This window comes from Necator americanus, chromosome III, assembly GCF_031761385.1.
Source record: "Necator americanus strain Aroian chromosome III, whole genome shotgun sequence".
Taxonomy (NCBI): Eukaryota; Metazoa; Nematoda; class Chromadorea; order Rhabditida; family Ancylostomatidae; genus Necator; species Necator americanus.
Genome location: NC_087373.1, coordinates 4,176,581 through 4,200,727, shown reverse-complemented (window position 1 = coordinate 4,200,727; position 24,147 = coordinate 4,176,581). Strand labels below are relative to the sequence as shown.

Genomic DNA, 24,147 nt, shown 5'->3' with positions numbered 1-24,147 from the left:
CACCATGTTGATATGTTTTTCTATATTCGCATCTAATTCCATAAAAGTTCAGAAATGAAAAAAAAAATGACAACACATAGGAAAATCCCAACCATAACAACAAACAACAATCTTGGGCGGAATAACACTGAGGTTGTGCAAAAAAACTAGTACAAAAGCCGCCACTGGGAAAACATAGAAAAAAGGACTCCAAACCTTGAACAAAGCCTAGCGGAGAAAAGAAAACAGTGAAAAATAAATAAATAGCAACAATATGAAATCAGTGGATTTACAAACTGACCAGACAGCAACATTTTCAACTCTTCAGTAGTTTAGCTCTTAACTTTTTTTATCCAGTCGACATATGGGACCATTGTAGATCATTTCCAGATTTACCTTCGGTCCGAACATGTCACGTATATTGTCGATACCGTATCGGATCATCGTTGGCCTATATAAAATTAGAGAAAATGCAGAAAGCTAAAAGGATAACAATAGGCCACCTACCTTTCTAAAGAAAGACCATATCCGGCCACATTGACGTCTGGTGGTAATCCCATTGGTAACAACATTTCCGGCCGGAACATTCCAGAATTGCCTATCTGTAGAAAAAGAAGGAATTTGAAGGTATCGGTAGATTACTGATGGGAGATGTTGTTTCCGAAAACACATATCTGTACAAGACATAGAGATTCGAGAAGTTTCCGGGCGCCAAGCAATCAATGTATACGTTAACTAGTTGTAGATATTTTTTTTTGCAACAAATAAACCATAAAACTTACTCCCGAAGAGAAAAAACAATAACAAATAGTGTAACAGTTTACCTCAACCCACTTCTTTAGTCCCTCGTGATATGCGAAAATCTCCATAGAAGGCTCCGTGTACGGATTATATGTTGGTTTGAAGCGGAGGTTTTCAATACCTGTAATAAAGGTTGCAAATTACAATGAAAAACCCAATCAAAGAATCAATAAATATCAAAATCTCGATACTAGGTTCTCACCAAGTTTCTTGAAGAACTCTGTGAATATTCCAATAAGGTGCGCTAGGGATAATTTTCGCTCGGCAATCACTCCCTCCACCTTTAAACAGGCATTCAATAAAAGTGTATTAAAATTATATATAGTAGGGTCAAAACGACATGAAACACGTACGCAATTGCATACGCGGCTTCTTTCGAGGCGCTTCGGTGGAACGTAGTGGCTAGGAGCGTGGTGAAATCCTTGCTGGCACCACCCATCGTTGCAGTTGGCGACGGGCCCGCCTCGGTTCCAACTGCTGCCTCCACAGCGCCGTTTCGAGCGCGTACGCAAATGCACATCAACTACACTCGTGTTTCATGTCGTATCGACCCGACTATAGACATGGATTTTTCGAGTAATAAAATTAAAAAAAAAACAGATAAATGAAGTGTCAAGCCAAAAATATGTAACAGCGTCTTCTGACCACTGCTCATTAGTGCTCAAGTGCTAGATTTTTTTTATTGTCTCTCCACTCCTACAAAAAGAGAACATTGCTCACCTGATGGAACTCAGCTAAATGTGTTGCGTCCAGTGTCTCGTTTCGGAATACTCGGTCGATCGAGAACATCTTTGTTGGTTTGAAACCCTGAAAACTATGAACATTCACATATATCACTGCACTTACCTACTTGAAGGCAGCGTGTCACGAAATTGATGATTCTGGGTCTCACGACGAATAGAGAGGGGTAGAGCTGGAGTTGACGAATATGACCGCAATCATCCTCAATAAACTCTAGTAATTTAGAAAAAGGTCCGTGAAACCGCCTTGCTTGCATCGATGATGCAGCTTGCTATTGGTATCAGAATGAAGGCAACTCGCAAGGCTTCTGCGACTGCGTAGGTTGGAGAGCTTCTGCTGTATATTTAAATTATATTGGTCGTATGGCGGACGTTGAACTACAACGAAAATGTAAACGCTTAACAACTTCCATCGTAAATACAACTAAGACAGTTTTTCATGCCCATTTGCTAAACCACTAGAGAAAATCGAACGGAATCATGATCACTCTCGAGTACTCAACTCTACCAATTCGTAGAGGGATACCAACACGGTCAATTTCGTGATATGCTGCCTTTAGAATCGGAATCAAACACTTAAAAGTTATGGAGAGACTAGATAGACAACTTTGCATAATAATTTCGTTATCGTTTAGGAAGACCAAACCGTTTCTGTTAACATGGTAGGAAAACTAACTTCCTGTGCTAATTTATATAGCTGGCGAGCAGAAACAGCTGTTGTATGCGTTCGCAAAACATTTTTTTGGGCTTCTTCGATCTTCCAGTCATAATTGTACCTGAATGAATGGGTGGAGTAATTAACAAATAGAAGAACTGAGGAACGATCCACAAAGGAAATGAATGAATAGAAGAATTTTGATGAAAGTGATCAACAAGAAAACATATCAGAAGAAGGAGATGCAAAAGTAAAATACAGTAGACAGGACCATGAGTGCGATGAAGGAGGATGAATAATCAAATAGGAAGAAGTCACAGAAAATTGCTAGAGTAATGACTTTAAAAAAAAAACAAATGAGGAGGTGAATGAATACAAAACGCACATTTTAATTAACCTTAAACCTTAAGCTTAACAATTGAGACGAAAAAAAGTATAAGCAAAGACCTGGACCTTATAAAAAAGCTTAGAGGAGAATAAAGAGTGCGTTGTAGATTTGAGAAAACAAAACCAAAAACCAAAACAAAAAAGAGGAAAATCTCTGTAGGCTTAAAAAAAGAGATTACCCACCCAACGGATCCGTATCCGCCTTTGGAGTGCACCGTTTTAACCCGTTCTAAGTAATCCATGGGAAATTTTGTGCTAAGAGCCGGTTCTAAACAAGGACCATACAGATAATTCAGATAAATAGAAAAGGAGTAGCTGCTTTAAGGCAGCTTGAAAGAGTAGAAAATGACAGAGTTCTAAATTCCGAAATCACCTGAAACAAAGAAGGTATCATGCGCATCTCTGGCAGGGTGCTGCTGAGGTTGGAAGAGTGCATCAAAATTCCAGAAAGAACTTTCCACATATCGATTTGTTGGCATTTCTGTGAATCCCATGGAAAAGAAGATTTGACGGAACTCCGAACGCACCTAAATAGCTTCCGCTAGTGTTTCGTTAATGCAATGAATGAACTCCTGGTGAAATTAATAATACTTTGTACTTCATAGTCTTCTTTGCTGAAATATGGTGCGCTTCACTTTGGAGTTATTTTCAATCATTAAATACATACAAAAACAACTATACAACTAAGAAATTGAATCTAAAATGCAATAGGATAAAGGATAAAGGTAAAGGTTCCTGGCGTTAATCAATCCGCTTGGGATGAGCCCCACGTTCACTTCAGTTCAGAATCGTTTGGGGTTTACGAACGTGTATCTGGCCTATACAATGACTTGCGGTGGCTAGCCGATGTGTCAAGTCAGTGCTTTTATCCTCGCAGACAGGTCTGGTACCAATTTATCGACCCCGGAGGGATGAGAGGCTTCGTGAACAATAGGGCGGATTCCAACCTCCGATCGATTGTGCAGGAAGCGGAACCTCTAACCGCTACACCACACCCGCCCAAAAAATGCAATAGAAGAAATAGAATCAAGGTGAATGGCTAAGACTACCACAACTGTTGAATAAAAATTAAAAAAACTAAATAATAACTTCATTTAATAACCTCCTTACCTTCATTAAAGGATGCAAATGTCCACACGGAGGTTGAACACCGAGCGCATTAAAATTATATTGCTTGAAAGTCTTAGTTTTCCATGATCCCCTAAAAGAACATAGTAAAAGCAAAACTGAAGCGTAAAAACACTAAAAAGCTTTGATAGGGCTGAAGAACACACGCAAGAACTGTATTTATATGTAAACTTGTATCAAATCGAGAAAAAAAAAACTAGTTCTAAACAACTAAAAGAGGAAGTATGTTACCAATGAGGAAAAGATATGGAATGAGAAGTCTAAAACCCACGTGGCAATCATCTCTGGCGTGAGGTCCACCTCAGGTTTACTTATGGATGTAGTAAAATTGGGCCCTTTCTTGACAATAATATACTTTGTTATACTAAAAACTTATTTATCAGCAGAAAAAATCATTTCGCACACAGCTAATAATTCTCGAATGGTGAAACTTACACTTCTGAGACTAGTTTTCGTTTCTTCAGCTCACTAACTGCTTTCCCGTCGACATCAACTCCAATATTTAAGGCTTCAAGTTGAGCACGAACTGTATCTACTACATCATTGGATTTTCTCAACTGAAAGGAAAAGCAGCCTTATGAAGATACGATACTCCGAAGTGACGAAAATCGGGATGTATTCTCAGTCACGCGGAACTCTTAGGAAAAATCGATCCAACATTTAATTTTGCATTTCCCATGGTTTTCGAAACTATCAATTAAAGGAAAAGTATGAGGTACCCATTTAACATGAACTGACACAAATTCGTACACAAACTTGCGAAAATAGAAGAAAACTAATACAAAGCACAACAAAACAGAGGAGAAAGGGGGTAAAATGCAGTTGAGAGGGAGGGGCACTAGGTGTGCTCATATTTCTCGAAGTAAATAATCAAGTCACTCGATGCCCTAAGGCCTAAGCATTAGTCTTAGAGGATCTATGGCATATAAACCAAATAAACTGAAGTCACTAAGAGAAAAAAAGTTAGGCGTCGAGAAATAAGGGCGCTAGTAAGTGACTTCCCCTCTCATCCCCCTTCCCCCAACTACACTTTCGCCGAGGAAGGGAATACAAAAAAGAAAAAATGGAAATAAAATAGAGTCCGTTCTCGGAACTAAAACGAATGCGAAACCCTTGGACTAAACTTCAAAGAAATTGCTTTAGAAAAACACAAACACACAAACAATGTCAATACAAAATCTAGCAATACATACCAATCGAACTGTTCCACCGCTTTTGTCGATACTTATCCATCCAGCAGCTAACGCCTTGTTCACACCAACTTTTCCAAACGGCAATTTCTACAGAATGACAAATGTAGCTCAGAAGTTTGGTGTCCATAGGTTTAAGATTCTGTACGAAGCGAGTAATACAAAACGAACCATGATTTCTGCTTGTAATGCTCCATCGGTACCTATTAGCTCATATACACGGTATTCAGCCGAACCGTTTGCAACCATTTCACTGCCTTCAGTGGTTAGCTTCACGCTTTTCTCAGTAGCATCAGTGGTTAGTATTATCTAAAATCAAGAAATGAAGCCGTAAAAGACGTTCAAATGAGCGCCAGTGAGCAATATTTGCTCGAAAAAAGTCAGCTTAGCTAAAAATTGAAGAATTTCCAATAGTAAGTGAAGAATTTTGCATAATAAATTGTAATGTTTTCAAGAAAATAAAGAGTAGTTTGAATTATGATTGATAAACGTAAAATCGTATGAATTGCATTCACTGGCGATGAAACAGACCTCAGATCAATAATTGTTAGCAGAAAGCTCTTCCACTGCCATAAAATAAACAAAATTTTGATGTAAACACGATAAACCTACCCCTTCATGAGTAAGAAGACTCTTAATAGCACCTACAACAGCCTGGTGATCGATATTGAGCTCCTTGGCAACTTGAAGTGTTGTAAGTTCCTGAGTGAACGACACTAAGTGATGTATTTCAAAAAAAAATTTAATAGAAAAGTGTTGGAATAAACGTACCGATGCTCCATTGTGGTCGAGTGTGTTTAGTACAAACTGTGTCGCCTTCTCGACGTCATCAACAACTGTCCCAGCGCTCATTAAGACCTTAAAATGATGAGAAGTTAACAAATTTTTTGTATATCCATATACACAACTAGAAATGGACGAATGCAGAAATTGATGTGCACGAAAGAACGGAAGAAATACAGTAAATGATCGTAAAAGAATAAAGAGGAAGTAATTAGTGTGATCAAGTAAATTATAGTCAACTCACTTAAATCATAGAGTTCTAAGCAGTTCAACTGCTTCCAACGGAATAAATGCATTTGGAAAAAAAATGGGAAAAAAGATACGATCGAGAAAAACGACTCAAGGAAAATTCCAGAGAATTTTCAGTGCAATTTCAAACTATATAATAATACTGAGACATCGATGGAAACGGATTCGAGCCGGAAATGATGAGAACAAGAAGTTCCCCGTCGAAAAACCCAACAAGATACTTCACTTGTTCCTTTAATTGCTACTTTTTAATCATTAAACATTTACTAGAACGCTTCATCATCCAAGAGAAAAGAAGAATGATCGGAAAAACACAAAGATGACGCAAGATGTGGGACAGATCGGCCATGCACACGACGCATTTAATCGTTCGCCTGTTCATGGGTGAGAGCTCTCCCCCTATTCATTCCTTAATTATTCTCTTTTTTGTTCATTTACTTGCATAACAATTAGAACAATCCAGTAAACTGACGTATTTTCTTCCGTAACTTGAAGTATACTGACTTTGAACTCCTATTTCACTGCTTAATACCTGGAAAAAACTTAAGAAAATGCTTGAAAGCGTGGAAGTCTATAGTAGTGTAAAAACGACATGAAGCATGGTGCAATTGCGTACGCGGCTCCTCTCGAGGCGATGCAGCGGAGAGTAGCGGGTAGGAGCGTACTGGGACCCTTGATGGCACCACCCATCGCTGCAGTTGCAACGGTCCCACCTCGGTTCCAACTGCTGCCTCCACTGCGCCGTTTCGAGCGCGTACGCAAATGCACCGTGCTTCCTGTCGTTTTTACACGACTACATGCAAAATGGAAGAAATCTTAAAAGCAATATTATAGTCGGTTCAAAACTACATGGTGTTCGGAGCAATTGCGTAAGCGGCCGCGGTGAAGCTGCGGTTGTGATCAAGGTGGGACACTCGTTGACTCCACTCATTTCTGAGACCGGCTTGTCGGTGATAGCGAGCTCAACTGCACCACTTCGCCTACGCAACTGCACCGAGTTCCTGGTCAGTTCATGCCTTGCTGGTCTTTCGTAGATTCATGAAGAACTCCTTTCGAAATATGCAGAGTTGAGATTAGGATAAGAAGAACTTGTTAGAATATGTACTGATCAATACAAAAGATAGAGTACGAAAGGAGGATTCGTGTTTTCTATCCAGAATATGAATTTCTGTTGGATATTACAACAACTGCGACAAAAAATCATTCAGTTATGTAGTATGTACTTTTCATTGTTGTCCATGACCCACTCCTACCTCTCGAGTCATTTGTTGATATTGTTTCGCTAACAAATCGTCCAGATAAAAATGATCACTTTTGAACTTGAGTAACCATTTCTGGGTGGGTAGATTTCTCCACAAAGCTCATTTCGTACATGGCGCAGAAGTCTCGAGCTGCTTCGGTGGCCTTCTTGCTTCGATAAAAAGCGAAGAAAAGTTGATGTCAAAAATCCTCACGTTTGCCGTCCAAAAATTCCTTTTAAACTTAAATTATGGTCTTCAATATTAGGTTGCTTAAGAAGACAATTAAAGTTGGGATGCAAAACAGAAAAATTATTTCAAAATGGCATACATTTTGCGGTCAATTATAAACAAGTTAATCTTGAACAGAAACGAAAATAAGAACTCAGCGAATTTATGCAACAACTTAGTAGAATTCCATTTCCAGAACCAAATTTCTGGAAATCTCAAGCAACTGTGCTTTTAAATTATGAACTACATAACCAAGAAGCTGGATTCCTCTCCAAAATATTACTTTTCATAGTAGATGTGTGTAAAACGAAACAGAAACAACTGCCATATGATCGCTGAATCGCCTATTTTCACGGTCACTTCTTTGTAAGCCAGCTAATTAGGTATACGAAGCATGTTGTAGCCCAAGAAGTTGTTTGTAGTCTTCACGAGTTTCATAACATGCACAACAAATGCTGTAGATATGGGATTATCGTTTACTTTCTCAATCGTCGTATGGAAAAAGTACGAAGAGATCGAGTCATTAATTCAAAGAAAAAACAAATCATGCAGAGCCATAGAAAATCACGAAATAATTAATGTAAGTGAAAACAATGCAATATTTACATCATAATGCGAAGCAAAACTTATGAAGTAATTTTCTAGAATCCATAATTGTCACCTTCTGATACACCGTTGAATTGCACACGGTTGAAAGAGCACGGAACCATACCTAGTCGCACTTGTAATCTTGCCGGGACATGCAACCAGAGTCTACTGAAGTCTATGGGTCACATAGTTTTCGAAGCATCTGTTTGGATCATATAATGCGGAATCTTCAAAACCTCTAGGTGTAGGTAGCTATGCTGGGTCCTTAAAGAAAGAAAAAAACAACTCCAAACAGCAGTTACAAGAGATCTTGGACAATATATCAATTAAAGCAAGTCATTTCATGATATTAGAAACATTATAACGTATAAATGAAGAAACCACATAAAAATTTACAGCTAACAAAACTAGGCAGGCATGAAACAATTTTTTAATTCTTGGAAATAGTTTTAAAAAACCAATGCACTTCATCTAATACACGTATTGAGCTAGTAAAGTGATTCACATGGCAAAAAGGAGAAAACCAAAAAACAAATCTCTATGCAATGTCAGTTACGACGAAGAACTCATCGTCATTTCTGAGTTCTACATGACCCTCGTGAACCGCAAACACATCCGGTGCACTATTAATAGCTTCGTGAACTTCTCGAATGCATTCATTTTCAGTTTTGTCGACGAATTTCTGCTGAAATGAGTAGATTCTGCTGCACTACGGCGCAAACGAATTGAAACACCTTAGAATGCTACTCACGATTTGCTGAGTGATATCTTCTATAGTTCCTTTTTTCGTGTGGGTCAGAATTTTGTACACCTCACTAACTACACCTTTTGAGAGTATACGAAATCCTGCATTAAGGACGCAGTCAACCGGTTGCACCTAAACGACATTGAAAAAATAAAGGAGAGGAAATAAATAAAGGGAGCATATGTAGAAACGTCACCAAAAAAGAATGAAAGTTTAGATAGACAGAAAGAAGAAAGACTAAATTCTAATAGGAGAGAAGACGGTTTCATTTTTTGAGTGAAAAACCAGAATAGAAAGCAAAAAAAAGGAAAACGAAAAAGGGAAAACAAATCAGTAGGTGAGGTCTAAATAAAAGAATGAAGGATAAAAAACGGACGGAAGAAATATTCACCTTTTTCCTGTCATTTGGATTAACCAATCGAAACATTTTCAACTCAAACATTCGTCTTACGCTCATATTTTTACCATATTTGATCCAAGAGAGATCTCCTGGTGTACATGACGGATTTATGAACGCCTAAACTATTTATGTTGTGCGTCTTTAAAACAGCAAACAGCTGAACATAAAAGCACTCCAAGAAGATAAAAATCACTTTTGTAACAGGTTTTCTTGTAAACATAGAAGTATATTTCCAAGCACACTTACCTCAATATGATACTCGCAGTCATCGATGAGCATTGGACCATTCACATTATGGAAAACTTTGAGGAAACAAAGGAGCTCGGCCATATTCCGTACATCAGCACTCCAAAGTCGGAGACATTCCTTCTTTGCATCAATCCTGAGGTGGTGCTACGAAGGAAAGAGGAGCTTAGATGGCATACAGCATTGAAAATATTATAACACGATTAAAAAAATCGTTCCGAAAGATCTAAAGTAGACAGTTGTGCAAAAAAGAAAAAAGAAAGAAAAAGAAGAGAAAGAATGAAATTAGTAACTTCTCAATATAAAGAATAACAATATAGAACATTAGATACCTCAGCTGTTTGATATCGGGATCAACAACAGGAGTTGTTCGATTGAACGTTACACCTTTCGTTCCGCGTTCCATCCCTATATCATTAAAATACAATCTCCACTGTAAAATCTATTCCGACTCCATTAGTTGCGATAATATATGGATTTATCAGCGATTTTCTGTCATTTCTCTTAAGAGTTATTTGTCCATTAATTTAACTATTTTATCCCGCCCCTGCTAGCCGTTAAATTTTGTGGACCGACAAACTTTTGAGAAACAATTCCTAAAACATCAACGCCGTATTGATGTAATGACTGAACTAACTTCATGAACAGAAAAAGAAAGCGAATTATATCCGGGTCAAAACGACATGACACAAGGTGCAATTGTGCAAGCTGCTGAAACTCGAAACGGTGTCATGGCACGTGGCTGTTACGATCCGGTGAGACCGTTGCTAGCACGACTCATCCTGCAGTCCACCTCGATCACAACCTTTAGCTTCACTGGTCCGCATCGTGCGCAGCCGCTAACGCAAATGTACCTACATTCATGCCGTTTGATCCGAGTATACATAGCTGTCACTAAGAAAATTGACTAATATGAATGAATGGCTACACAATTCCTAATTTTTGCCACCGAAATGGAATCAACGTCAAGCAAAAGAGAAAAGAAAGAAGAGAAGAAATCAAAGAAAGTACGTGGGCTGTGCAGATGCGTATCGAGTTCTTGGGTAACTATACCTACCGGAAATTGTTGCAGGTAGGAGAAGTTTCAAATGAAGTAATGAAAAAAGCCCAATGAATTTATTGGTGGAGATAAAACACTCACTTTGAAACCTTCGTTTTTCTATTCTTGCTTCTTTTTGATTTGAATATGGTTTTTCTCGAAGGCAACCATCTTGCAAAATGTCAAGACATGCATTGGCTTTTAGTAACCAGAACACATGAAGCATACGTCGCCTGCGCTTCGCTTCCTTGTCTTCAACATCTTCGCTAGTTATCGGACCTTGTGGCTCCACTACACAAAAGTCCATGCTGCGCAAAATCGGCAGTTCTGGCATGGAATCTCTTCGTGGTTCCCTTTGTTTCACTCTTTCGCCATCAAACAAGTCACTGCAACTTGCACTTCTAATCCTAGACGAAAACTCGGACCAATTATCCGAGGACTGCTCATCTACAGTGCTTGAGCCTGTTTCAGAACGATTGTCCTCGGCAGGGTTGTGCATTCCGAATTGTCCTGGCGTTTGGATTTGTTGGTCTCCAATAGGGACCGCGCGATTCTCGAGCGTAAACTCTTCTTCAGCGTCGTAATAGTATGAGTCGTCACTTCCTTCTACCTAAAAGCATGAAATAGGGCCCACCGTGATTGGCAGAGTCATCTGTAGCTAATTCATAAAGAAAGGAGAATTAATTAGAATAATAAATAGATCCGCACTACTACAATTTATAAACCTACCGAATAGTTCTACGTTTCAAATTGATTCTTTTCAGAAGAAATCTACATGAAAAGACACCAAACAGACAAACATCTGAGAATACGCGTTCTTGAAATATTAGACACGGGGACGGAGATTTTTTTTCGATAAGAAGTGCTACTAACATCCTCAACAACATCAATAACATAACAACATATCACCAAAATTATGAACGTTATGAGGAGTACCTGACGAGTTGTTTCGTTGTGACCAGGAAATAGAGATTCTACACCTAGGTACTATTTACATGTGAAAATTGCCGCTTTCAGCAAAAAATCGACCCCATTTAAAATAGAAAACCTTGCACTTCCCTTGTGTCAACACAGAAAAGGGATTCTTACAGGTCTTTCAACAATATCTTATGAGATAAGACATGTATAAGATAAAACCTAAATAATTCATGAAACAAAATGCACAAAAGAGAAAAAAAGGGAAAGAGGTAATAAATTAATGAGATGTGCACAATTAGTTGAGCCAGATCCCAGATTTTTCGTTCACGGTAGATTTATATGGGCTAAACGGACAAGTCGGTGCTTTGCGAATCCTTCAAAACAAACAGAAATAACGTAAACATTCAAAATCATAATTGAAATGCGAAGCAATCATGGAATGCAAATAAAATTCACAAAAACACTTACGCTGAAATGTTCAACATTCGTAATGTGTGTTGGTTCGTCAGAAACACTCAAATCTGTCAAATCCACTGCATTGATCGTAGGTACGTCGTACGCTCCACCGTGTTTCGCATCGTCATAATGTAATTCATCCATCTGCAATGAACCAATAATAAATACACGTTCAAAAAAAAAACGGCGAAAAGCGACACAGAAGTGAGTGCTTTTGCTCGAAATTGCTTCAAAAAAAAAGCTAATTTTGACTGAACCCTTAAGGCAATGCATCCAGAGAAACATAGTATCCAAACAGGTGCCAATTCACTCTTTTTTCACTGAACTAGATCTATAATCAAGTATTACTCAACATAAAATATAAGTTGTCTTAATTCAATCGCTACTTTGTTTTCAGAAAGAATGGAAGCCAATAAACAGTTTGGAAGCAACGCTTGCCTAACTAATATTCCTTACGCAAAAACGACTGCCCAAGATTTCTTCGAAAACTCAACACATTCGCAATTTTCTTTGCACCAGAGAGATAAGGGACGCTTGCAATTTTTCCATCAAAGAGATAACAAACGTTTGTGTTGATTAAAGTAGTCGCTTAATGGATTGCAGCTGATTTCAACCTTTCAAGTATTGAAAAAATGAAGGGTTACACCTTCGATAGGATGTTTAATGATGCTGATTTTGTTTCTTTCACCTTAGGAAGGGACGAGGTTTTTGAAGAATGCGTCATCGGACGAAAAATGATATAGATGAAGAGATAGGATCGGTCGAGAACATCCTTGTTTCTTTTTACTAGACCTTTGATGATATCGTGTGCTCTCTGAGCCGATCGTTTCGTTTTCTAAGTTGTTAATTTATCATGTTCATTTTACGAATCAAACGCACATGGACAGAGTATTTTGAATTTATTACTACGCATTTTGGATTTATTTATTACTATTATTGTTACTTTGAGCGCCAATTGGAGCAGTATAAACAGATCCGTTTCGCGTGAACATCAGTGGCATATTTTTGGTGTGAAGTCAAAGAAAAAAATCTGAGTTTGAGGCTGTGCTCATATTTGACTGACTTTGATTCTTGTCATGCTGAATAACTAGTTTGTCATGATCAAAACCGTCCACAACCTGACGCAAGTGAAGTGAGCGAAGTGAGGTAGCAATATCGAATGAGTACTCGGCTGGAAACTGCACTCGGCGGCAATAATGACCCCCTCCTTGGAGCTCGAACTTCGTGGACGGCCCAGAAAGTCTGTCTTACGTCTATCTTACGTCTCCGACCAAATGAGCAGAGTGGTACAGAGCTGTGTACGTCAAGCAGGTCTAGAAAATGAAATGAGGGTTGCAGAAATATAGTCGGGTCAATACGACATGAAGCACGGAGCAAGCTTTGCGCAAGCGGCTGCGCTCGAAGCGGAGCGGTGGAGCGTAGCGGTTAGGATCGCGTGAGGACCCTCACTGCCGCCACTCACCTCTGCAGTTCGCCATGGTCCCACCTCGATTCCAACCGCTGTCTCGACCGCACCGCTTCCGAGCGCAGTCTCTTGCATAACGGTCCGTGCTTCATGTCGTTTTGACCTAACTATACCACCAGTAATCTTCAGACGATAGCTGTACGTAATGTTGCGTACGAGCGATTTGGCAGAACTCCGAGGTGAGGCTTGCTTATATAGGAGAAAGAACGATTGCATAGTGTCGGTAGTGGTTTGTAGTATTGTATACAGTTCAAGTGATGACGATTACTTAGTAAAAATTGGTAAGCTGATGCGTGTTCGGGCAAAGGAGCATCTAGATGGGGTCGCGAAATCGAAAAGCTCCGCGTTTTCGAGGCTCACCGTAAGACAAGTCATGAAAACTACGAAGAAGAGGTTGCAATTAAGATCGTGTCCCCTCTGTCCAAGATCATAGCAGGCAAAACAATAGTTTTGGATAACGTTTTAGATAATTACAAAAAGCCTACAACTACAAAAGTGAACGGAAAGAATAAGTGCATTGCGTTCATAAACGACATAGCCCCACATCAAGACCTTTGCCTGTCTTGATCTATGGGGTAGGCAGCTATGGTCCTTCAAAAACACTTCCCTCCGAAATGTGAAACGAGGTAGTCTGCTAAGTTACCATTTTGGTACAGGCCGATATGCTGTCTTTTTGAAAATGGAACGTTATTTGTTAGTAGAGATCAATTCTAATCTCGGTCTACAGATCAAGCAAATCGATAACTGATAACTGAAGTTGCACTGCAGCACAAACCTGCTCCTAAGCGGTAACGAATACGGATGCTGTATTTAGAAAACAGTCCAAATAAAAGTAGAAAATACTCTATAGAGTAGTATATCAATATAACTAATCAGTAAATTAATTAATAATTGGAACGGTGCTCAGAATAAAAGTTTAGAAAGTTGAAAAATAGCCAGTATGATGCTAGGCACCTATTCGAAATACTCAAACACGCCAGCCAACCAGTCTAAACAAGAATAAACAACGATCGACTTAGTCGTATCGATCGGATTAGATCATGCTGATCATGTACAGCTAAAATTTAGAGTCATGTAAAACTTATAATGTTTCTGTTGTCCGTTTCCAGAACTTGCCAAACTATCGATCTTCACTATCTGTCTCCTTATACTGTTTTCAGTAAAAGAGAAGAAAAAAGTCATTTGAAAAATACCACGGAAAAACCAAAACTACTCAAAAATCCAAGAACTAACATCCCCCTCGCGTCTCCCTGCTACCTGCTCTGAACCATCTGTCACTTGTTCGCATTCCTCAATGGAAGCCAGCTCTTGTTCCTGAGAAGACAAATTTTGAAAGGAATTAAACTGAGTCATAGATGCGATAGTCGGAGATGGTGTTCTGACCTCTTTCACTTTTGGACGGTTGACGAAAGGACCCATTCGCTTTTGGAAAGTTGGCAATCACTTGAGCTGGACCCCATGAGCTAGACCCCTTCACTTGAGGAGGGCCAGGCTCCTCCCTATCGCAACTATGAACTAAATAATTGGCCACGTACCGTATCTTGCTCCGACACAAGCGCAGAATTCAAACCAAAACTATCGCAAGTGCTCCATGGAACAGCCGCTGATGATAAAGATGCGTTTTCTGTTACACTGTTCGATTCCATGCTTGTAACAAACTAAAATGCCTTCCAATTAAACAACCTTTTCAGATACACGAGACAAAATCAATAGGAAAATCCAGTAACCTAATCAAATAAGAAAGTTGTGAGCAGATAAAGACATAGTTAGCAGAGAATTTCCTCGCATTCTGTCCAATCTCGTTGTTATGAAGTTGGCCGCTCGTATGGTTATCATTTGGATTCGCTGTTAGACTGGTTGTCATCAGCGGAAAAGCACTAACAGGCTGAAATAATCAGCGACCACTTTTCTCAAGCGTTAGTAGAGCAGAATGATTAAAGCATCGAGGAAAATATAGCGCAAACAGTGGAATGGTCGTGGAACGATTATGTTACATATCAAATAAAGTCTGTCCAAGCGCAACCCAGTACTAAAATCCTTCGAGAAACTTTACCTGCTTCACTTTTTGAATTCCTACAACGCATTTCTTACAAGGCCCATAACTAGAATAGGATTCTTCATCTGAGAAAAAAAAACAGAAGAGTTTCCTTTTGATCAAAGAGGCTAGTTTAGAAGTAAGGAAATCACGAGAAGCTTATCTTTCAGTGTTGGAAGACTTTGCTGATTCCGTTCTTTTCTCTCCTCTTTTTATACGCATAGAGCTTTTCCTCTCTCCTTTTCCTTCTTTAGTTTTCCTCATTTAACCTGTACGAACAAAATAACTGTTATATTGTTTTAGCTGTAAATTATAAGCTCATTTTGGTTACGAAAATCGAAATCTTGAGCATTTTGTGGGACCTGCTTATTGAGAGGCAGCACGACGGTGTTATCACGACTGAAAATTTTTTTGCAAAGAAGCAGTGAAGTCTATAGGATAGTGCTTACTCTCTGAGTCATTTTTGTATGTTAATTTACGTTCTTCATCCTACAATCGTGATTTAGAACACTGATTCAAAAATATTGGCTTAAAAATAAAGATAACAGTGCTCCTGAAACACAAGCACAAAAAAAGAGAACAAAACTGATGAGAAAGCAATAGAGCATGAAGTTAGTAGAAGAGTAAAAGAGGGATATTGTGAATAAACATACCTGGGAATAATACGGAACATCACCTGCCATAAATGGATGTCTGTTGTTCAAAGGGACTGAAAAATAAACGATTATTGATATCTTAAGCCCAGAGTCATTGATTAATTATACATCGCCAATGACTAGACAAAAAAGAACATAATAGATTCTCTAAGATACAGCTAATTACATTCCACACCTGCTGTGAACATAAATGGTTGATAGCGTGGGACGAAGAGAGGAGCGTACGGATTCAAAAAAGGTAATCCGATGAATACTGGTATCGGTTGGGTTCCAGAAAAACCTCCATGAGTAGTTGGTGCGGAAGAAATCAGCGGATTTCCCTCCCATAGAGCCTTTAAAAAAGGAAAGGAAGAAAGTCGTATGCACATTATTTGCATCACAGTACTAATTTGCTCACTTTTTCTGGTATCAACGTGATCATTTTCTGATCCACATCGTACTCGCACTTCGTACGTGTTGTGCATGAGACTTTTATCATAACATCAGCGAAAGTATAGTCACATTTTTGCAAGTATTCCTGTAATGAAAGCGGTAATCTATTGAGCATCGCTCTAAACACCGAAGCGGACTTACGGTCAAGTCAAAACGAACTGAACCTTGGCGCATTTGAATAAACGGTTGCCGAAGAGGTAGTGCGATAGTGAGACTCCTACTCATATTTACAGTCTGACTGAAGTAGCGATGCTCCCAATTCTACCGCAACCGCCTACGCAATTACTGTTACTCACGTCGTTCTGACCTGACTGTACGCAATTAGACAGTCTTGAATTTGACAAGGAATGAACAAAAATTCACGCAACCTCCTCAAAATTTGCGATAGGTATAGTCGGCTCAAAACGACATGAGCACGGTGCAGTTGCGTAAGTGGTTGCGGTGCGGTGGAACGTAGCGGTTAGAATCTAGTGAGGACCCTTGCAACCACCGCTCACTGCTGCAGTTCGCGATGGTCTTACCTCAGTTCCAACCCACCGCGCCGCTTACGCAACTGCACCGTGATGCATGCCGCTTTGATCCAAATATAGCTGAGCGTAATAGTACAAATTAAAATAAGCTTACCGTTTTTTCCTACTAAGTATATATTACATTCAAATTAGAAAACAAACAGAAATAAAACCTGGCACGAAAAAAGACTTATAGTCGGGTTTAGATCACCTACAGAGATGAAGTATATTAGCAGGAGCCGAGTAGCTTATGGTTTTGTCTCATGTAACCACTACATCAAGTTCAGTTTCATCTGGTTCTAAAAACCAAAGTTCCTGATCAATTGTGCAGTTAGGAGCATCTACAATGTCGAGCAAAGAAATCTTGATGTTTGGTAATGCATTAGAGTGTGAGAAGTCTCTGAGATGCGGTTATATCCAACTGATGCCAGGGGATCTCATCGCGAACAACGGGAAACTGCTGTGTGATTATGTGACTACACTAAAATTCAAAAGCCTCAGATTTTGGACTAGATTACTCTTCAGGAACACGAGCCTCACCTTGATTGAATAACCAGCTGTCTTTTTGAATCTTTCACAAAACTTGCTGTATGGAATCACCTCTCGAGATCCAGAGAAACTTCGTAGGCATAAGGCTGCATCTCGTACTAACTGAATGAAGCTAGTCAGTAATTAAGTATCACTATCAGTTCGCCATTAAAGTCACTACATGATTACGAAAGTATGAAAATGACTATGTTGAGGTCCCATCACGAATAAATACAGGTAAGGATGTAGTTACACAAGTTAGAGCGTGATCATACTCAATTTTTTAGCAATACAGAGAAAGAACGTGTGAAATAGCCCTGGTTGGACCGCTTTCCCCAACGAGACAACTTATTACGAGCACTAAAACGACGGTAATCCGCCATGTGTCTGCGATTGCGCAGCTTTGGGAAGCTTCTGCTGCTCATTTTAGTTATATCGGTGGCACTGCGGACGTTGGACGACCATGGAGTTGCCCGCATTCTATACTGTAACAGCTGGGATTGTGAGAACACGCGATCAAACGCCTTTTCTTAGACTAATAGAGGGAATTAGGCGTGGTCGCGATTGATCATAGTCGGCAACTACACCCCTTCTCTTTAAACCGCACTCCTACCCTTATGTGTTCGTGACGAGATCAAAACATCGCCAACTTCGTGATATGCTTCCTTTAAGTTATTAATCTAAGAATCAATAAAAGAACAGTACCTCTTCATCTGGTTCAAAGTTTTCAGATGATGATGATATTGACGCCATGATGAGGAAAGATAGAAGAGCAGCGTTACCACTGAGTCACATCAACGAATAGTCAGTCGATTAGCTGCAATTCACGTGAAAATCTTCTGATTTCCACGAAGATTACTGTAGGTCCTTAAAGACATCACCCCACGAATTTGAGGTGCAACGGATTTCAGGTGGAGTTTTCGTATACGGGATCGTAGATTAAGGAGAGGAGGGGTGATTCCATCCATTTCTTCCTAATTGCCGTAAAAAACGGCCCGGAAGATGCGGCGCGTGCACAAGGGTGGCGCGCTCCAATCGAACTCCTTGTAGAAAATGGCGCGCCGGAACGCTCGAAGCCGTATCTTCCGGGCCGTTTTTTTACGGAAATTAGAAAGAAAAGAAAGGAATCACCTCCACTCCCCCTTTCCATAATCTACGATCCCGTATACGAATACTCCACCTGAAATCCGTACCATCTCAGATTCGTCGGGTGATGCCTTTAAGTGGAGCAGGTTCGCGAGTTGCGGTGGGTGCGTTACGGTCAGTCGGTCAAACATAAGTAGCCGCGACTGTACATATCCAACTAATGGTATAGGATCGTAAAAAGAGGATAGTTAGCTATATATTCAGAAACTTTTAGAATAAAATGTAGTAGGGAGGAGGGGCTCAGTAGCGCCCTTGTTTCTCGAAGTAAATAATTAAATCAATCGGGATCTTAACATCTAAGCATTAGATCCCGATTGATTTAATTATTTACTTAGACATTAGATCTTAGAGGGTCTACGATATACAAACTTAAACTACTAAGAGAATAAGGCAAGTTGAAGCATCGAAAAATAAGAGCGCCACTGAGTCAGACACTCACTTATGTTTGTACGGGCAAGAAATCGCAGGAAATCGCCAGGGTTACACCGTTGAGGGAACATAACTCGAGTGAATTAAACGATATTTATTATTATTATGAACCCGAACACAATTTTATGAATATGTTTACAGTAGGCTACAATTGAGGTAATCAATTAGCGCTTAGTAAATCGACAATCTGGATGTTTCATCGGGATATACACTTGGGAGTTTCAAATAACACAATCTTATGCAAAAGCGAACGGCACGATCAAACTATCACAACATCATCTCGACTTCTGGATCTCGCTTCGGCGCCACAAAATATGCCTGCATCCTCAATTTTAGTGGAGCATCAATTAACGGGGAATTGCTTGCTATTAGCGCCCGGATGATGTCAGCTTTTAGTCGACCGGCTTCCCATTCGTGTTCAGTCGATGGATTCAGCAACCAGTCCAAGAAGCTGAAAACATTCAAGAGGTTTAGAAATTTCAATGGATTTCCAGTAGTAGCACACATATTTTTTTCCGCAGAACAAAGAACAGGAAAAGAGCATGCCAACAGAAATTCTTCTTAAATCTAGACGCAAATTAAGGTAATCGGGAACAATATTTTAAAGGCGCTGATAGAGGAAGAGAAACTGTAGAAACAGAATTCATTTCACTTTTCAGCATATTATTAAACTGTTGGTTATACAATATCAAAAATTGCGATGTTTTGCCACAGACAGAAAAGAAGAGGAACAAACCTAAAGTATCGGGCTAGACAGAAATGATATGCGTATAGTTCTTTTCTTCCAATCAAGATACAAAGCACAAGATTAGAAAGTAACGACAAGAATTCTTGAATAAAACTATTGAAAATCTTACTTAAAAACTTAAAACCAACTAACTTAAAACTTTGAAAAAAAAAGATTATGCCAAAAAGTAACCCTTAAAAGTGTTAAGCAAGCAAGCTAAAAACCGGAAGTTGTTGTTACTTCAAGTGATTTCGAATATCTTACCGAAAGCGGCCTCTCATATTGCTAGAGTTATGACCTATTAATACTAAGACTATTAGGAATAGAAAAATGCTGGCTCAAAACTAGCAAATTGCAGAAGTACTGCAGAAGAAAGAAGAAAGTAAGAAAAGACTCTAAAAAAAATGAAAAAAAGAAAAACTTACCCTGATGCGGCAAGGAAAGTTTGAATACCAAACGGATGCGAAAGTAATGACGCAAATGTGCGTAATGATGCCATTCTCAAGTCCGGGAACGGTTTTTGTACCAGGCTCATCAGTACTGTTGGCATCGGTGAGCCCATATGGCTGAACCATTGCGACAACAATTGGTCCTCTCCTAGAATGGAGTAATCAGACGGTTCCAATCAAGTCAAGTGAATCACTAGCGGATCAGTACCATGCTCGAAAAGAGTCGCCATTGCGTCGAGGTGACGGACACGTAACTCTATTGGTCCACTGGATATGGAGGCCGCTAGAGCTTGCAACGCTCTCCTAACGCCTTCAACACCTAAATAATATTGGCCAGTCAACGATCGGTGCAAACAATATGTATAACGTAAATAACGTAAACAATGACAACGTAAAATGTAAACACTCAGCTTAGCGGTTGGACTAACCTAACAAAGTTTGCAGGTTTTGTTTCGCTTCTGCTTTATAGGCGACTTGCGCAAAAGTATCAAACGCAAGCGCTCTTTGTGATGCCTCAACAAGGTCGAAATGCGTAACCTGGAATACAATATAATAATCACTAATAATAAACAACCGTTAGAACTGTATACCATATCAAAAACAGCTGGTACAAATGAAGGAAATACATTGATGATATCTGGATACACCCGACTCAATGTTCCAAAGAATTTCACGCATGCTGCAAGAAAAAATATTGAGAGAAAATAGTACTGAAAGAACTAATACTTATACATTTCCAATCATTTAAATTTCTAATCTCAATTGTGAGAACCGAAAAGAAAGAGAGTGGTTTTAGCCGCACCCATTGGTAAATGAATCAAATGATTAAAATACTGTACAATGTAAAAAATGTAAAATACAAATGCGAGAATAGCAACGCCAATGTCAACTTCTTTCTAGCTCAGTGGCGCTACTACTCTAGCAGCATACGAACGGAGTAAATTTCGTTAACAATTTAATCGAACAAAAGCAAAAATAATAAAATAAATGCTCTGATTCATATTTCAGAGAATAACAAGACTTACAAGGATAAATGAAGCCTCCATCTGGTGCTTCTTTGCTGCTCTGTAACAACTCGTAGATCTGAAATAGATCGTAGATCTTTCATGTGAACACAAACACAAAAATTATTTCTTATTAGCATTTGAAAAGGTAATCGGGGCCCGCGTGCTTGGTAAGGAACATTCTTCCATCTTGGGAACGTCATGAAAGCCTTTTACTAGGTTCGTGCGCCACTAAGAAGTCATCTACTACCATCAAATTACTACCTTCGCGGATAGTAGTTCACGGCTACAGTGCATGACTTGCAGCGGATTTTAAGTACGCAACGGAGGGACAGACTAAAAGAGATCATGGAATAATGAAGACTGCAACGAGCTCTCGCAGATTTCCATCCATTTTTAACTCGAAAAGGAGGCTTCCAATCTTCCTGACCTGCTCAGTTCACCTTTTCAATTCTACTATAAAATTTTCAACATTGCCGTAATACCTTTTGCGGCGCTCCTGACTCGTTAACAACAGCTGCACTAGCTGGTGACGCTATAGCTGCATCGGATAACGCGTCCATTGCCGCCAACCTCACCAGCACGTCGTCGGAGGACAATTCGTCCACCAGCCTCCTCAGCAGTGGAGCCAATGCAGGGGTGTACAAATTTCGTTGGATTGCACAAAGGAGCACCTACAGTAGATCAAATTTGGATTTCAGATGAATCTCAAATTATCACTGTAATAATAGAAGACTTGCGGTTACCTGGTAAACCTTGAATCGGTGTTCTGAGCTTTTGGTGGTCGACAGTTGATGTTCGAGTTCTTGTAAAAGTTGTGGGTTGCTTGCCACCGGTGCAAGTAACTTCGCCAACTATAAACCATTGAGTTGAACACTATTCAATATACATTAAGAACCATTCAATTACACTTTATACAAAAATATGTTTCTAAGCAGAAACTGCGAACCAGCTCAAAGCAGCAAATTTCTAAAATCTCAGCATGAAAATCCTATTTTTTCTCAAAAAAAGAATAAAAAATTGACCAAGCTACTGTTAGACACGTACAAAGGAAATACGGAATGTACAAAGGGTAAAACTTCCTATACATCTTTATAAAGATGTCTTGCAGAAAAAAAAAAACCAAAACAAAGCAAAAGAAAAAAGACAATGTTCATCGAAATACACCTTCTCACCTGTTCATACGTTTCCGGATCATTAATTCTTCTAGCAAAAGCCACTGACACAGCCTGTGCGACTCCGTTCAGCAACGGTGTAGCAACTTGATGATGAGTTGTCAGATGGGATGCTAGCGCAGTAACAACATGTGGTGGACAAGTTTCCAATGCAGTTAGTAACATAATCTGAAGAACTTAGATGTGACAAAGTATTTAAAGAATTATTCAAATTTTACCGTTAGTAAGAGAATTGATTTTTGCTCAGCATTGATGGCATCTGAGCATTTTATTTGGCTAATTTTCTTTGTGGACCTTTTTTCGAACAATTGGAAAACTTCAGAATGCTTATTTCTACTTTTCGATGTAAGGAAAAACCGTTTCTTTTCACAGAAAAAATTTACCGGATTGACCGAAAAGTTAAGACAGTTAATAGTATGCTTCACATTTACCAAACAGGGTTGTGTAGAGAATCAAATAAAAAAAATTTCAAAAAAAAATCAAGAAAAACTAATAACGATAAAGAAAATGGAGTAGATGTAGTATGGTAAGCAATAGGTAGATATATGTAATATTTATATTTGTTTTTACCATCTTTCCAATTACTTCGTTAGTTACACTTCCCTACTTATCTACTTATTTATTATACAAACATTTAAAAGTTAAATTTAAAAGAAAAAAGATGAAAAAAGCAAATCATTCCAAGCTCATTGAAAAAAGTCGTGTAAAGCGAAGAACAAATATCACAAGAATTGAGGAACGCAATTTAAAAAAGTCTACAACGATGACAGAGTGACAGAAGACCAATTCTCGTAAAAGGCCTCACCTGTTGAGTTTCCAGAAGTGTAGCCACTGGGATAGCATTTAATAGCATTGAGATCACATCCTTACACTCCAGCCATGCATTTCTGGAGCAAAAGTGGTTTTAAGACATATAAAGGGAGAAAGGTTGGCAACAACAGAGACAAACATACTCATCCACTTGATTAGCGTCGATCGCTATCATGCGTTTTAGAATTTCCAATGCTTTGAACTCCGTTCGATCAGAAAGAAATTCTCTTCGTAACTCCTAGAACACATTGAAAGATATAATGGGAATGTGAAATGCAGCAGTGAACAACGACAACTCAATCCACTACTCTGGCAAGAAATTCTACCAGTTCTTTCTGAAGTTATGGATTTGCCACGAGAAAAAAGTTGGTGTTCATTAATTATATCCATTGAAGCCTCTCCGAAATTCCCAATAAATAGATCAAAAATAGAAGGAACAACCGCTCTTTTGCCTAATTCGTTTTTTTTCCAAATTTCAGAACGTAACCTTATTTTAAAAAAATGAAATAAAATAAAATAAAATGCAAATAACAGTGCGCCCTAACAATAACAGACAGTGGTGACAAACTAAGTAGCGCGGCGGCGTAGAGATCGCCAGTGTAGAAGACACCACCATCCGCATTCAATCTATGTCTGGATCCAATTGAAGATCATGCCTATGACCCTTTCTGACCTCCGTCGAATTTATTTCTTGGCGGATGAATGACTTTAAAGTTGTTGCTGTGGTCCACGTACATTTAAATTAATACAAATATTGAAAAACCAAAATCATCGAAAAGTTAGCAGTTCAAAGTTTCTTGCCCATAGAAAACGTTTAAAAGTAAACTTAGAAGTTTCCAAATTTTTGTGTAGAAAAGAAAACCACAACCGCTTACCAAAAACCGCTCACTGTTCCACATAACTTCCTGATCTTGCTCTGGTGGCACTCCCAGATCGTTCGAAGATGCTGAACGCATTCTGCGCTGTCAAATTACGTCTACAATATCTAATTGTGCAATTGCAGACTTCA

The 24,147-nt window shown here is 39.1% G+C and overlaps 3 protein-coding genes across 8 annotated transcripts; all 3 read right to left on the bottom strand.

Annotated features, from left to right (window-relative positions):
* Positions 1–318: 318 nt before the first annotated feature.
* Positions 319–5,732, bottom strand: RB195_008570 (uncharacterized protein; the record flags this gene model as incomplete). Its single annotated transcript, XM_013439572.2, has 15 exons — positions 319–430; positions 487–581; positions 804–901; positions 983–1,061; positions 1,501–1,587; positions 2,197–2,296; positions 2,746–2,830; positions 2,936–3,089; positions 3,673–3,763; positions 3,962–4,054; positions 4,126–4,247; positions 4,884–4,970; positions 5,052–5,189; positions 5,493–5,582; positions 5,652–5,732. 15 exons carry the CDS (start codon positions 5,730–5,732, stop codon positions 319–321), a joined length of 1,512 nt encoding a protein of 503 aa, XP_013295026.2.
* Positions 5,733–8,507: 2,775 nt separating this feature from the next.
* Positions 8,508–18,151, bottom strand: RB195_008569 (uncharacterized protein; the record flags this gene model as incomplete). Of its 6 annotated transcripts, XM_064195134.1 has the most annotated exons (16): positions 8,508–8,654; positions 8,721–8,846; positions 9,106–9,231; positions 9,361–9,496; positions 9,693–9,768; positions 10,502–10,785; positions 10,843–11,009; positions 11,786–11,917; positions 14,472–14,552; positions 14,774–14,896; positions 15,001–15,123; positions 15,927–15,982; positions 16,105–16,261; positions 16,327–16,446; positions 17,411–17,521; positions 18,104–18,151. In XM_064195134.1, 16 exons carry the CDS (start codon positions 18,149–18,151, stop codon positions 8,508–8,510), a joined length of 2,013 nt encoding a protein of 670 aa, XP_064046275.1. The 6 variants fall into 6 exon arrangements, with proteins under 6 accessions (XP_064046275.1, XP_064046276.1, XP_064046280.1 ...); XM_064195133.1 differs by lacking the exon at positions 15,001–15,123; XM_064195135.1 differs by lacking the exons at positions 14,774–14,896; positions 15,001–15,123; positions 15,927–15,982; ... (2 more) ...; positions 17,411–17,521; positions 18,104–18,151 and adding an exon at positions 14,622–14,657.
* A 1,089-nt stretch (positions 18,152–19,240) lies between these two features.
* On the bottom strand, positions 19,241–24,094 carry RB195_008568 (uncharacterized protein; the record flags this gene model as incomplete). Its single annotated transcript, XM_064195129.1, has 12 exons — positions 19,241–19,424; positions 20,126–20,297; positions 20,358–20,468; positions 20,578–20,686; positions 20,740–20,828; positions 21,175–21,232; positions 21,639–21,827; positions 21,900–22,007; positions 22,329–22,496; positions 23,134–23,215; positions 23,282–23,376; positions 24,014–24,094. The coding sequence occupies 12 exons, from the start codon at positions 24,092–24,094 to the stop codon at positions 19,241–19,243; spliced, it is 1,446 nt and encodes a 481-aa protein (XP_064046274.1).
* Between the last annotated feature and the right edge of the window lie 53 nt (positions 24,095–24,147).